At 44.5% G+C, this 15,324-nt stretch overlaps 1 protein-coding gene across 1 annotated transcript in view; it reads left to right on the top strand.

The window, feature by feature from the left end:
* Positions 1-707: 707 nt before the first annotated feature.
* Positions 708-15,324, top strand: part of STOX2 (storkhead box 2) — a 144,097-nt gene continuing 129,480 nt past the window's right edge. The window contains exon 1 of the mRNA XM_077177402.1: positions 708-1,089. Within this exon, the coding sequence (XP_077033517.1) occupies positions 723-1,089 (367 nt within the window). The 5' untranslated portion in view covers positions 708-722. The remainder of the gene's footprint in view (positions 1,090-15,324) is intronic.

A 15,324-nucleotide genomic window follows, 5' to 3' on the forward strand; every position in this document is an offset into this window, starting at 1 on the left:
TGCTTGCACCTTGCTCAGCTTTGCTGAGTTCTCCCTTGAGCTTCACAGGCAGCTGTGATCCAGAACGCAGAGGAAGCAAAATATTAAATTTCTGGAAAAAAGCTACAGAAGCAAGGAATGAACTTTACACTTATTCCATATTTCAGTACTACTAAGACTACACAAAGTGACTCAGGACTACACCGAGTGAAGAGAGAGGCGTTTGGACATAGCAGGGTCAGTGCTGCTGACTGTGTATGTTACTTACAGATGTGTAGCCCCGGGAAGAAACAAAACCATAAAGAATTATAAGCCTTGCTGGGATAATCTGGCTGTGGCTGGGGAATGCTTCACTGGTGGAAGGGAAGGGTGAGGGGTCTCCCGAAGGTGGGGAGTGGGGATGGTGCCGGGAAGCCTAAACTTACCAGCAGGGACAGTAGCCGGGCTCGTTCCCTTTCTAGGGACGGTGCTCCCGTGCTGGGACAGGGAAGCACCAGGCGGGGAGCGGTGGGTTGCAGGGCGTGCGGACTTCCCGGGACCGACAGCGGCGGGATGCCGTTCCCGCCTCGCCCGCGGCACCGGACCGCGGCGGGGGTGTGCCGGGGGCGGAGCGGGCCGGGCCGGGCCGGGCCGGGCCGCGGCGGGGGCGGAGCGGCGCGGAGCGCGGACAGCCGCCCGCGGGAGGAGCGCGGCCGCGGCGAGCTATGTCCGTGTCCGTGTCCGGCGGCGGGCGGTGAGCGGCCATGCCGCGCAGGGTGGAGAAGTGCCTGCAGATCGCCCCGCACTCCCTGGCCATCGTCCTGGACGCCGCGGCCGGGGGGCGGCCGGGGGGCGACGGTGCCGGTGGTGCCGGTGCCAGTGCGGGGCCGGCGGCGGAGCTGGGCCGCCACCGCATCGGCTACGAGATCTTCGCGGACTTCAAGCGGGAGAACATGCAGCACTTCTGGGACCGGCGGGCCACGGCGGCGGTGGCCGAGACCTTCTTCCTGGGCTGGATAGACGAGCAGGTGCTGCTGGTGCAGGGCAAGGAGGAGCACCTGGAGGTGCTGCGGCAGGGCTGGGCGCGCCGCTCCCTCAAGCCCCCCAGCGGCTTCCACATCAAGTGCCTGGGTAGGTGCCGCCGGGCCGGGCCGGGCCCCCGAGCTGCCCCGGGGCACCCTCCGTAGGGGCCCGGCGGGGTCAGGGAGCGGGGGAGGCAAGGGGGGCCCTGGTTTTAGCTCCCAAAGTGGATGTGCGCGGACGGGGTGAGCGGGGTGGGAGCGGTGGCATTGCGGGGATGCGGCTGAGTGGTGCTCTCCGGGAGAGCTGCCGGCCGCGGCCGTACGGTCGGTAGGAGAGGCGCGGTCCCCGTTCCCTTCGGCGGGCGAGGGTAGAAGCATAAACTGGAAGGGTTGGAATATAGCCCTGCAGGGTGAAATGCCCGCTGGCCTCCTACGGGCCGGCTCCGCCCGCAGCGTGCTCCCAGGGCTGCTTGGCTCGGGAGTTAAAAGTTTTGTTCAGTATTTCCAGGTGTGCTGAAACAATATTTTCCTTTATATTCGCTCTATGTGCTATATCAAACTTGTATCCCAGCGTTGCTATGAAGGTGTCTTTCCCAGCAAGAAGTAGTAGTAGGAGGAGATGAATAACGTGGTTTTTTGCGGTGCAAGCAGGTGGCTTTTGAGGCTATAAACGACAAGGCTGTTGTGCCGTGATGGGCTGAAGTTTCAAGTTACAGTATGATTCTCTAAGGGAATCCCATCAGTGAGCATTGGCCTAGGACAAAGCACACCTCATCCTGAATTTTCTCTGGGAAACGAAAAAATCCTAGCATGGAGAGCAAAATTGTTTCAGCACTTATTTTGACATGAAAAAAATGAACAAACATGGCCAAAAAAACAACCCAACCCCTCCACCCCTGTCCCCCCTCACCCCAAAACCCTAAGATATAAAGCTGTGGCTGTTTAGTGGGTATAAGAACAACAGAGCAGAAGTTTTTCTTAAGATTTAAGGCAACTCATTCATCACAGCTTGAAACATGCAGCTTCTCTTGTAGAGAGAAGGAAAATGGTGAGAATTTGGTTTATTGCTGGCTTAATTACTTGTCGTGGCTGCTGCAGTGATGGTGAGGCAAACTGTCTCTTCCTTGTGTACAGTTTATATCATTTATGTCCTGTGCAGCAGGCACCATGAACAGGTCACAAAACTAGAGATGCTCTCTCTCTGTGCTGGGAGTTTCAGACCCTTAAATCAGGATGCTTCCGTGCATTTATTTTTTAAAAAGATTAGCTGAGTAAGGTTCCTGAAAAGAATGAAACCTAAATATTCGAGGTTTCCCAGTTTCCTGTTTTTAATCTGGCTTTTGAATGTTTTTAGCTGCCTTTGTCCTTTTGAACAAGCAATGCTGACTCATATAATTTCTGGTTATTAGCAGTCTTGTCTCTTGCAGAGTTGTCAGACACTTGTCTGTCACTCACTATTTCCCCATCAGACTTACTTGAATATTACCAATTTTTTCTGGGCTGAGAGGGGAGATCAAGACAAGTTGCCCTGTTAAAAATGAGCTGATGGACCTTTTTTCCCCATAATAGCAAATTTTCCTTTGAACCTCAGATGACAAGACAGTATTGCAGAGCAGGGGGTTAATCCTGTTCTGATGATAGAAAAGTTTTGTGTGGTCCACCACTATCTGGAGAAGGGAAGGAGTTGGGCAGTGGTTAATGCTAGCTGCTCAGCCTAGCTCATCTGGGCTTTTTGGCTGCAGTTGGATGGAGGATGAAGAGCTTTTGGACTGGCCCTGTCACCTGATGGAGTATCAGGGTCAGTGTTTGATTTCTGGGGTGTTCCTGGACCTTGCTCATTGGGTGACATTCCTCAGCCTGCTGCCCAGGAGGGCTATGGAAAGGTGCTTTCTGACCTTGACTTTACTAAAGCCACCCAGGAATGTAAACGGTTCTTTGTGGCCTATCTTAAAATATGGAAACAAAACTTTTGCTAGAAGTTCACGTTAATAAGTAAGCTCACTGGTGTGCAAATAATATGCATTCCTTTGGGGGTTATCTGTGCTGCAAATTTACAAAAGACTGGAGCCAGAGTTTTTCATTTTGCTTTAAAAATAGCAAATGCCTCTCAGCATTTGATTTAAGGCTATGAAAGAAGAGCAGGGACCTGTTGGAGTCTTGCCTGTTGTGTAGTGCCTTAGCTGTGCTAAATATGATGGAAGGAACTGATTGACTTTATTTTTTTTTCCATTGTTTTTTTTTTCCACTCCCAGAATGATAATTCAGGTCTTGTATCTAAGTAGATTCAACTTGCACTTACTGCAAAGTTAAAAAATTGTCAAAATAATGGGCTTGGCCTGTGGGCATGAGCATCTGCTTAAATGCATGTAATTGTATTTTCAGCATAATTAGGTAGCTAATGTGTAAGTGGCTGTGACTTATTGAAGAACTCTCTCACAGTTTATTATCTACTTTGTTTCATTAAAGCAGCAAACAACACATAGACAGAAAGGAAAAGCTCCAAAGCTTTTCAGCTTTAAAAAATGTGGTTGGTATCTTAGGCTGATAGGAAAACCTGCCTGCTGGGAGTTGCAGAATAGTAATATTTTACTCCTGTTAATAAATAACTGGTAGGGTCAAGGGGGAAAAGTGGCATAGTGTTTTTGATGAAGGTGATATTGTTTTCTCTTGCTCTGGGTCCAGCTGGTAGTCCTCATGCTTTGGGGGCATAGGGGTTGCTGTGCCTGGGCAGTGGAGGGGGTGTGCATGGAGAGAACTGACCTCTAGAGGGTCTTTCTCTGCACCCCAGGGCCACTGGAATACCCGGACAATGCTGTGATGAGTTGTTGTGTTGGTTCTTGTCTCTTTTCTCAGCTGGCTGTCTCTTTGTGCAGTCAGGTGGGGGCAATTCCTGCCTCACCCACCCCTGGAGTCCAGCTGGGATGGAGTAGCTGGATGACCAGCTGCCTGCCCCAGGGTGGGTGTGGGGACAGCATCCCAACCTCCTGCTGCTGTCTAGCATGGGACGAGGGACAGAAAGGTCTCCTCAGCTGCACAACCTCCATGCATGGGTAGTAGAGAGCCTTGGACAACACTTCCCCTATATTAAGTGCTAACTTGACCCAGAAATCACAACTGCAGCCTGGCTTTCAAGCCTCTGCTGGTGTTGCTGGTGTTTCTTTTACATTGTGGTCAAGTGCCTTGGCTCTGGTGGGTTGTGGTAGCTGTGGAAATAGTAACTGGAGGAAAATATAGCTGGTGAGGAAGAGGGAATGCTAAATCTCTAGTGTGCATATCATGTTTTCTGCTGCTGGAATTGTAAAATGTAAACCAGGAGAGACTCACTGCTGAATAGTCTTCCCACCTTTAAGTAATCCTGACTTGATAATGAAAAGTTCATGAAAGTATTGCATGTAGTTAGCAGGGACTGGGCAGTCCTATTGTGATCAGTGCAGGTGTACCTGAGCTACAAAGTGAATGGATTAAAATCCACATGAGATTCCAGTCTCTGAAGATTTGAATTATAAAATTAGACCTGAGAATTAAATACAGGAGGAATATGAAGCACATGAGAAATTTGCTTATTGCATTGACATCTTAGTGCTGGAGGGTACGGCAGATGAAGTGATTCATGTGTGACTTTTAAACTTACTCCTCTGGCAGTTTTCTTGAACTAAATGGTTACACCATTAAAGCTTGCTCAGTTACCAGTTTTGCAGTGATCAAAGTTATTCGGATATTAGGAAATTGTTGGGTGTATCGAGGTTTTTAAGTTGGCAGATGGGAAACTTTGGGAAACATAAGTAGTCTTTGAATAAACAGAATCCGCAAACCAGCACTTGCTTAATATGTTGATTTAGGGGGTCAAGGAAGCTTTATGCAAATCTATAGGTCCAGTGATGAAATTCATTGTCTTCGGGAGCTCTCTTGTAACTTTGCAAGACTTTTGCAACTTAAGTCTTTAATGAGCGTTAGTATTTTAATAAGATTTCTTTTTTTTGACACACCTTCTATTTGCACTCACAAATATTTGTCATCCTGAGAGCTGTTTCTTAATTTTTTTTTTAACTTTTCAGCTCTTCTGTGCCAGGTGCTGTCAGTCTGGCAGGATGTTCCACCTCATTTTCATGTCTTCATCTCCCTTTGTGTTCCCAGATGAGACTTCCTTCTGTATCTCTCTCTCTTGATTTCTGTGTCACGGACAATGGGCATCTTTGAGAAGTTTTCATACGCTTCGCAGAAGGGCCATGCCCTTCTGTAAAGATTGCCTGAAAAGAACTGACCAAACTTTATAACAACCCTTTGGCCATGCCCAGAGCAATTTCTCCAATTAGAAGGCTGATGTTCAGATGGAGTTTTTAAGAAATGTATGTGCAATAATTAAACTAACTAGCAGGAGTTATAATTCAGCAAAGTTGGCAGGGCCGGGCTGTTGTGCATTGTTCCTGCTTGGCCAGGCGTAGGGGGGAAACTTTTTTTGCCACACTGGGAGTTGGAGCTAAGTGCTCCTTTTCTTTTCTCTCCCTGCCATATCCTCTCATGCCACCAAAAAATTAAATTAACACCCCACCACTTTAGGTTTGGTAATTTTCACAATAAGTTTTGCAGTCATTAGTGGATGATTATGGTGAAGTGTAGACTGTTGGACATAAAATGTTATTCATCTGTAGGCATTTATAAATCATGAAATTTTTCTCCCCATTATCTCCTTCATATAATGAAAATTTCTTTTCAGTGAGGGAGCATTAGGTTTCATAGTAATAAAACCTCCAGTGACTTTACCACACACTCAACTACACCTTTTGTATGCCTGACATGGAATTGTATTCCTACCATGGGAAATTCAGTGGATTTAAACTACAATTTTTTTTTTCTCCTTCTCTACCACTCCAACCTAGAGCCAGTTAGAGATTCACTAAGCACATTTTATAACTGTGAGGTGGTTGTTGCAGCCTGAAAATAAAGGGTAAACTTAAGCTTATGGCCAGGCTGAAGTGCTTATGAATTTACTCCCAACTCTGAGTAAAGAACTTCACTGCTCACAAGTGTTGGGTTGGGCCCTTAATGTAATCTGTAAAAGCAGCTTTCAGAGACTGGGGAGACAGACACAAGAGCTAAATGAGTATGGACTGCATATAAAGTGCCTGATTTCTCAGTATGTGGTTTGTGCTTGTGTTGTGGGAAAGAAGTCTTAGAGTCAGAATTGCTTTCTGCTCTTTAAAGAAAACTGTGGATGGCCTGCGAGGCTAGTGCTAGTCATCAAAAATGTGTTGTGAAAGTAAAAAACACATGGGAAGGAAAGATATGGCCCATTTAATTTCATTTTTTCACTCAAAGCAGCTTCTCTTGAACAAGCAAAGTCAAATACACAGATCTGTGGTATTCATTGTGCAACTCAAGGGAAGGATTTATACGGTTAATAGCCAGCTAGTACTGTCTCCCCACCTCCTTCCTCCCCACAAAGAGCACCATTGTGTAGCAAAGCATCTTTTCCTGTAGCAGATAAGTCATCCAGCCCTGCAAGTTAAGTGCACGCTCTGTGTGAAAAGCAATGTGTAAAGGAGCTGTGGTGGCCGGGAGCAGCCCTTGGCCATGGGGCTTTGACAAAGCAAGAGATCTCTCACTCTCTCCATCTCTTTGTGCATGAGGGTCTGGTCTTTAATTAAATGCTCCTCATTCCCTTCCTCAAAGGGCCCTTGTCTTTGCCAGGGAGCAGCACAGTAGGTGTGCACTGAATGAAGCCCTTGTCAGGTGTTATTCTCAGCACTTAAGTGGGCTCCTGGGCTGCCAGCATCATGTGCCACCAGACCAGTCACTAAATCACCTTTCCATCTGTCCCACTCTTCTTTTTTACATAGTCATTTTTGGATTTAAGAAGACTGAGGTGAATGAGATGTCCAGGGGCCATGCAATGGATAACCATGGAGCTGCTAGTCACAAGCACCTCCATCCTGCCCTCTCAGTTTTACCATTTTGTGGCATGAAAACTCAGTTGTGTTTCCCCTTTTGTCCGTCTTTGTAATTTGCTAATAAGAGTCATGTTGTTAAATGGTTATGTTGTTAAATACTTTACTTATCAAACTGTAATGATTTTAGTTGACAAAGTACAGACCGTCTATGTGTGTTGCCACAGTTTAAAATTTTGCTTTAAATGAGTTTTGATTCATAGAATGGCTTGAGTGGGAAGGGACCTTAACAATAATCTCCTTTGAACCCCTGTGCCGTGACCAGGGAACCCTTCCAGCAGACCAGGTTGCTCAGAGCTCCATCCAGCCTGGCTTTAAGTGCTTCCAGGGATGGGGCACCCACAGCTTATTTTGACAACCTGTTGTAGCAGCTCACCACCCTCACAGGAAAGAATTTTGCCCAGTATCTCTGCTAAACCTTCTCTCTTTCAGTTTAAGGCATTTCTCTTGTCCCATCCCTACATGCCCTTGTGAAAAGTCTTCTCCAGCTCTCTTGCAGGCCTCCTTTAAGTACTGAAAGGCACTAGAAGGCCTTCCCACAGTCTTCTCAGTGTATCTCTATGAGAGAGGTGCTCCCTGAGCCTGGAGAAATGTGCATTAAGTGCACAGAGAAAGGTGCTAGGAAGGGTCATCTGTGCCTGAAAACACTGCTGTCCCTGGGCTTGACTGGCAGCTTTTTGTTTTAGCTCTTTTGTAAAGGCAATGATAACCAAGTTGGCGCTCTCCCCCAGCAATTCTGGGGCTGTTTCCTCAGGCCATGAGTTTGGATGACAAATCTCTCCTCCTTTCTGCAAGTCAGCAGAATCACAGCTTGTCCCCCGACAGGATATGCCAAAGCATTGCCACATTCTTGTCTGCATTTTAGACACTCTTTTGGAGAGTGTGGCAGAAAAGGTGCAACCCAGGTGGACTGGGTGTCCTCCAAAACTCCTGGCATCAAAAGCTGCCTCCCAAGCAACATCACTCCTTCCTTTGGCTATGGCAAACATGATAGGCAGACTTCTCTTTCCTTTTAGTAGTCAAGGAAAGCCTAAAGTGTTCAGAGAAAATGAAAACTGCAACCAGATGGTGGTTTCCTCTGCAGAAACTGAGGCTGTGAAATGTGAGGATGGAAGGAAAACTTAATAGTTTTCTGCAATAACAGAAATTTAACAGGGTTCTGAAAATTCAAGCTGTCTTCAAACTTTTTCTTCTTTGTTTTAAATACAAAAACATAAATATTTTGATTATTTTCTAACTATATTGACTGCTGGGAATGTTATTGCAGTCTCTGGTTTCCAATATTGAAACTGCTCCTTGGGTGGGCCAGATCTGGAAAGATTTTAAGGCTATTACATTCTTAGAATAAAATCCCTTCACCTAATATGTAAACATGCTTTCTTCTGTCTGCTGTACTTGATCCCTCTATTTATGACTTGGGATTTCACCTGAGACCTGGGATGAGAAGTATCTGAATGTAAAGAATGTACAAACACACATATTTTGATGAAACAAAGTGGTTTCATGTTGATATTTGAGCAGGTCTTCACGCCTCCTTTTTAAATTGGGGTCCTGTTCTGAGCCACAGTAGCGTTTGAGCATGCATTCAAAAGTCAACAACTACCCTGAATCTGAATAGGGCTTCTTCTAGTTGCATTTTTTTTTCCTGTAACAGAAAAGCAATGGTGCAATATTACTATCAACACTTATTAAGCTATATTTGGTTTTCTTGTGAAAGCAAGTTAGAATTCTGTGCACTAAATTAATGCACAGAGTAATTACTTCTGTAAGGTATTTTCTGGACAGAATTCTAATCCAGCAATATGAGACTTGGTTGTTGTTCTCACACGTGCGGTCAGGATGGGGTACCAAAATAGCAGGAGTTGGAGTAAAACACAGCAGCCTTTTAGCTTAACCTTGAATTCCACCATCAGATAATTGATAAAGAGATGTGCAGGTGTATCAAACATTGCTCTTTTAGAAGTGCAAGCCAATTCACTTAAGTTCTGGGAGACAACTCCAAATTTCGTTCTTTATAATATACTGTGACTGTGTAAAATGCCTCTACCCAAAGAGCTTGGTTTGGGTATTCCACAAGCTTTAAAGCAATTTTTAGTAACTGTTAGTGCTTCAGAGGGTACATATTCTGGCTCATGCATGTCTTTAGATGAGGATGAGAATGCTGAAGGACCCATTGCTGGCCCCAGTGTGGGGAATCCCACAGAGAGAGCAGAATGGGCTCTTGGATGGTGACCCAATGGCTTTCACAATTACATGGCCTAAACCACAGTGGCTCCAGGACTGGGCTGGCCACGAGACAGGCTGATTGCTCCTTCTGGTGCCAGCAGAAGGGGAATAAAGGTATGTTCTGGGGCTGGGCAAGTATCTCTGTTCCCCTGCACTGGTAGCAGGGCAGTTGCATTGCTGTGTCCATCCTCATCAGTAACTGCAGCTCCTGTAACTCCTGCTTATCAGCTGCCTTGCAGGTGCACGTGCTGCAATGTCTTCTCTCACTGGGTGTTCAGAGGCTCCTGGGAAGGAGTGAAACTGCAAGGACTGTGTTTTCACTGGAGCTGTAAAACTTGCAATGTATTATTAGCATTAGAACAAGCTGGGTGCTGCCAGTGTATTTGAGATTTGGCAGCAGAGTCTTAGGTATTATTGAGGGGCTATAAAATGAGTATTTCTTTTTTAAAAATGGATTTTTTTTATTTTGTTCTTTAAAAAGTCCTATAACAAGTATAGCAAAACTTTTGGCTAAAGAAGAAAAATTAATATTCACTTTTTCAGATTATCATTTAAATATAATCAAGGTCATAATATCCATGGATATATTTCTATATGCAAAGAATATGGAAGAAATACATTTCTGGATGCAGCAGCCTTTCTCCAGGTCACTGGGAAAAAGGCTTAATGGCCTAATAAATATATCATGTCTACTTACCTTGTTTAACAGTATCCTTGGGTACATGAGGTTACAGAGTCCTGCTACTGTGCCAGTAGCAGGGCATACAGTTTATTATTTATGTCCCTTTACAAAGAGATCAACTTGAGATAAATAAGGTTCATCATTGCCTATTAATTTCTTGTGTTTGAGTTCTAAAGGAGTAACTGAAGTCCTGTAAGCTCCATGTGATGCTGCAGCGAACTTCTGTATGTTTGGTGGGGCTTTTTTGTAGTTTTGGGGGTGGGAGTTGGGTTTTTTGGGAGGGGTTTTTTTTGGGGTTTTTTGTGGTTTTTTTTTTTTTTTTGTTTTGTTTTGTTTTGTTTTGTTTTGTTTTTGGTTTTTTAATTGCTTTTCATTCAGGGGAGTTTTACTCAAATGATTCATATTGTGGGTTTTGGTTGCCAGTAGTCCTTCCATCCACTCTTCACCGTGTGTAGAACTGGACCATGCCCTTGACTCCCAGTCTGGCAGTCTGGCATTAAATGTTTGCTCTCCTGCTTGTGCGTATTGCAGGGCTAAATGGGCTATGGCTGTTTGGGCTATGCCCAAACAAGTTCCCTTTTCACTGACAGATGAAATAACAATACCTGGCGTTAAGAGAAAGCCAAGTGTTTTCTTTGGGTTTCCCTGAAGGGCCTCCTTTGTCTCCACAGTCTCTGCTCAGGGCAACATGTACACATTGCTAAATCTGAGGGTGCTGGCTGGTGAAATCAGGAGTAGGTCAGCACTCATGTGAAGATTTCCATCCACTTGGTGTGCCTGCTACTCCTGGTAAGGCTTTGCAAGTAGTCCCTGTCCAGTGAGGTGGTCCAGGCTGATGTGGGCAATCTTGTGAGCTCAAAGCAGAGGGTGGAATATTCACAGCACCGGGAAGGAGGTCCTGGTGGACTGCCCCTTACGCAGTGTTTATATGGCTCAAAGGAGGAGAAAGTTATAGACAGCTGGATGCACCTGAGCAGATGTTTACAGATGCCTGGTATCACCTGAATGGCCCTGGTCTAGCTTTGGGAAGTCAGCAACTCACCTGGGCTGTAGGGATGTCCTAGTTAGTCACATGTTCACAAGGTGGCTTAACCAGTTGAAAACCAGGATTTTAAGATCTATTTTAAAGCAGATACAGTATCCAACATCCTAGACATTATTAGCAGAAGGGGTTATTGAAAATAAATAAAAGGGAGAAGGCATTTTCTCCCTGGTTTAGTCATAGAAAAAAGAATTTAAAGGGGCACATTCACCACTCTCCCTGAAGTGGGGAGGGAAAAAGCTTTGAGGACACTAAACTTCACTGCCATCATTCCTGGTTTATCACAATTATCCTATTGGATAAAAAGAAATATCTTATTGATGTTACTGATTGAAAAATCCTAGGTAGCTTGAGGGAAAAATTATAGTTTTGTGAGAAGCTGCAGAGAGGAAAAGTCACAAAGGGCTAAACAGTGGATGAAAACAGAGTGAAGAAAAATAACTCCAAAGCTCTGCAATCTTAGATGTTCTAGAAAAAAGTTTATTTTTCAAACAGTTATCTTCAGACCAGATGTCAGCCTTGTAGGGAATCCTCCTTTATGAAAATGAACATCTGGAAAGGGTGGGAGACCAAAAGAGAAGGGAAGCCAGCCAGCCCTTTTAGTGAAATGAGATGATCTTGGACATACTGTAGTAGGGAAGCAAGGTAGATAGGTGTCAGGTCTGTTCTGGTTTTATGAGAAATGGATACTTTAATTGTACTTGATGCATTCTCTTAGGGGGTCTAGCTACATGATATCTCCATCTTTTGGGAGATTGGGATGTGTCTGCAGCATGGAGATGGAAGAACATAGGGCTCATAGGGCCATGAAGCTTTGCAGTGTTTCTTGAAGAAATTTTGTGTGCTTAAGTATTCCCTGCTGGAAGCTTAGGGCAATTTTCAGCTGGGCTTGCTTCATATAGTCATGTGTGTGAGGGTGTATGTAGTGCTTTAAGTGCTGTATGAACCGAGGTTTTCCATTACTTTGAGTGGTCTTGATTCAACAAGGTACAGATCCCCACATGTGCTTATAGTAAGTTAAGTCTGAGTCTGGTAGAGGAGTCACCATTTTTGAATATAGGCATGTCATATATTCTTGCATTTACCTGACTGTTGTTAAGAGATTTGCCAGAGGAATCTCTTCCTGGTTAATCCCAGAGTGGTCATCTGTGTCTAAACCAGGAGCATTTGTATTTCGATGTATACAGTACTCTGAGAGCTAAATAGCAGAAGAGCTTACCCAGCTTTTGTTGGTGACTTCAGGAAAATATGAAGAGGAGGTATTAATTAATACTGCAATAAAAATATGAAGAGGAAGTCTTAATTAATACTCTGTCACTAGATAAAAAGTCGTAAAAAGTAGGCAACTTGACCTACAATCATTCTGATTTCTTTCCTTGTGTAGGAATTAGTGACTATCATCTTGTCATTTTTTATTTATGGCAGCAGCTTGTAGCCTTTAGCTTATAGATTTCTTATTAATTCAAGGTCTTTGGTTTGGTTTCCAAGGTATTTTTTTATCGTTAGTTTGTCTTTGCTAGAGGTGTGCAGATAGAGCTCCTCAGTGAAGCTGATGCCAAATAGCTGTTGGAAGGTCTGTAGGGACTTGCTTCTTGGCTGCCTTTCAAGTGCAGTATGGCTGTAAAATGTTTCAGTGTCAGAATCACTACATCTATCATTGTTCTGCTTTTCTCTGTCAATAACTAGTCTAATTCAATGACATATTTGTTCTTAAAGGGGGAAAGAAGATTCATCTGTGTGCCAGCACATGAGTCTTTTCAATTTTTCTGCTCAGATAATCATTGGGCTTCAGGTTTCAGTGGTTACTTAAATTAATCCCAGTGATATCTTTCCAGTCTCTTCAGTGTTTGCGTTGAGAGAAAGGCCAAAACATATCCTGTCTGTTGGGAATCACTAGACACCAATCATCTGGTGAGATGGAAGAAAAGAGAGTGCAGGCTTCAGTGTTCATTTTTGTGATGAGTGACTGGGGTTAAAAGGAAATAATTTTGACAGAACTTTTCCCACTACCTAGGACAATATTTAACAACTGGGATGTGTTATTTCAATTTTTCCTTTCTTTTTGTGCTGGGAGCACTTTTGCTTGTTGGCTTGTGCACCCATTTGGGTCATTTATGCTGCCTCCTGTCCTGGTGAGTAACAATCCACTAGTGTGATGATCTTCACTTTTCTTTAGTTTGCAGATTGCTGAGTTTCCAGTGAAAATACAGCAAGTGTAAGTGGTAATTTTCACTTTTATCTTTTTGTGGACCATTTGGAAAAGAGTACAAATCACTTGGGAACTTGCAGACCCCAAGCTGAAAACTCCTGACCTCGCCCACCTCACCATTTTACACCTGAATGTGCAGGTATCTGCACAGCAGAAGCTTGTGATCCCCTATGAGTATGCTGCAGACTTACCAAACTTTCCCTTCAAATAATTCACAATTTATCATCTGTGACAGCTACTCTGAGCTCTGCACCTTTTCCTCGTCGCCTTTTCTTCAAGGACACCTTGAAAGTGGTAACATTTGGAGCAGCAGGGATGACTGGGAATTTGATGACTGCAGGCTGGAAAGGTTGGTCCAAGCACTGTTCCTTGCCTTGTGTTTGAGAGCACAAGTCTTGGGGCAGAGAACTTGGTGGCTCTGTCACACTGATGTGCTGGGCACTGCAGTGCTGAGCTGGGGCTAAAGCCCTTAGGTGCTCTCACAGTGCAAAACCTTATATAGTAATACACACATATGAGGTTATTAGTGAATGAGAGGTAATCTGGAAATAGGCAGCTAGGCAAAGAGTTCTTGCTCAAAACCTGCCTGGATTTGCTTTACTTGTTTTCTCACCACTTGGGCAATAGTAATTACTTTTTGTGGCAGTCCTCAGCCTGCTCCATGAATGAGTTGCATGCATAAGTCTTGAAAGTTTTAGTAGAGCTGTGGTGAGTTTGCAATTGCAGATACGTAGATATGTGTTTGGCTTGAATCTGGAGCCATAAATGTGTAATAGTGCATAAATGGCCTATCCTTGCTTTATGTGCTCTGGTTGTTAACTAAGAAAATGGGAGCAGGGCCCAATGGGTCAAGAGGTGTAAGAGGAGACATGTCATACTGTCCCAGTCTGTAGTCTTGTACTCTTGATATATGACCAATATACCATATTATTATATGGTGATTGCACAGAAGGGGACTAGAGCTTCTCATGGTTTATATGATGTTTCTTTTAATAAACTGCAAGATAGTGGTTCTTGTGTGGTGTTACCTGTAGCTTTTAGTACTGTATATGGCTTCTTGCAGGCTTGTTCTTTCCTAATTGTGGTAAGAAAATACGAAATTTGCCCCTCAAGGCATCTCTGCATCTTCTACTGAAGAATGTTTGTCTGTGCAGTCCTTTTAAGGTTTGTCAGTAGGGTCTCTTCTCTCTGTGGCAATGCTCAGAAGTACATCTGTGGAAGTGACCTACTCTTGTCCTGGAAAAGCAGAGGTGGAAAGAGAAGGGTATCTTTTGGGGTATCTTTCCTTTCCCTTCCTGAAACCACAGGTCTCAGTGCTTTTGCAAGATGACTAAGGTTTCTTTCAGCCTTGGGCTCCTTGACTTTTCCTGCACGTGTTTCAGCTGAACATAAGTGTATCTGAGTTAGTTTTGAAGTAGCCAGCTCAGGTGTGGTTTGCATTCTTCAACTCAAGCAATAATTATGGTTTTCAGCAGTGTCTAACTCCCCTTGCTGCTCAGGGAGCCTGTGATGAGCTGCTGCAGTAAGAGACTTGAGTTCCTGGATTAAAGCCAGCTTGGCCTTATCCAGACTGCAGTGCTGGGATACGGTAACTCTCTTTTACAAACTGAGCTATTGCAGTGAATTCCTCAGGGCTTTTTGCTTCCTGCCTTTTGAATTTCTTTTTCTGTGAGCTTAGCAAGTGTGGCTTTTACCTTTATCCATGACTGACCTTTTCTCAATTCTATCTCTCTGCTTAAAAGCTCATGCCAGCATGTAAGCTCTTGTCATCTTCTCCAGCAATAGCTTTGTGCCAGGATCACACCAGTCTGATAAAGTGCCCTGAACAGCCTATCCTTTCGCAGCCTACCTGCCTCACTGCTTGCAGCATCATCATTCTCCTATTGGCTCTGCTCTACCTGCTTCTACAAAATCCACCTTCTTCAGAGACATCTCGTCTTTCCTGATGGCTCCAGAAATTCCACTGGCTGCATTTGGTGCTAGCTGGGGCTGACCCTTCAAAAGTTGCCTCTTGGTATGGATATGGTGATATCCATACTATGCTTTGAAGTCAGACCGTGTGTTTTGTAAAGGGCATGTTTTTGATTCTTAAAAACATGAGATGGTTAAGGCAGGGCATGATGCCAAGCAGTGTGGGAAAAGTGGGGTTGAGAAACCAACCACAGGTGTTGCAGTGTGATGCCATTTCAGGTGTGCCAACCTTTCCCCTCCCACTTTGCCCTCCTGCTAAGAGCTGTCCA

This window comes from Agelaius phoeniceus, chromosome 4 (genome assembly GCF_051311805.1).
Source record: "Agelaius phoeniceus isolate bAgePho1 chromosome 4, bAgePho1.hap1, whole genome shotgun sequence".
Lineage (NCBI taxonomy): Eukaryota > Metazoa > Chordata > Aves > Passeriformes > Icteridae > Agelaius > Agelaius phoeniceus.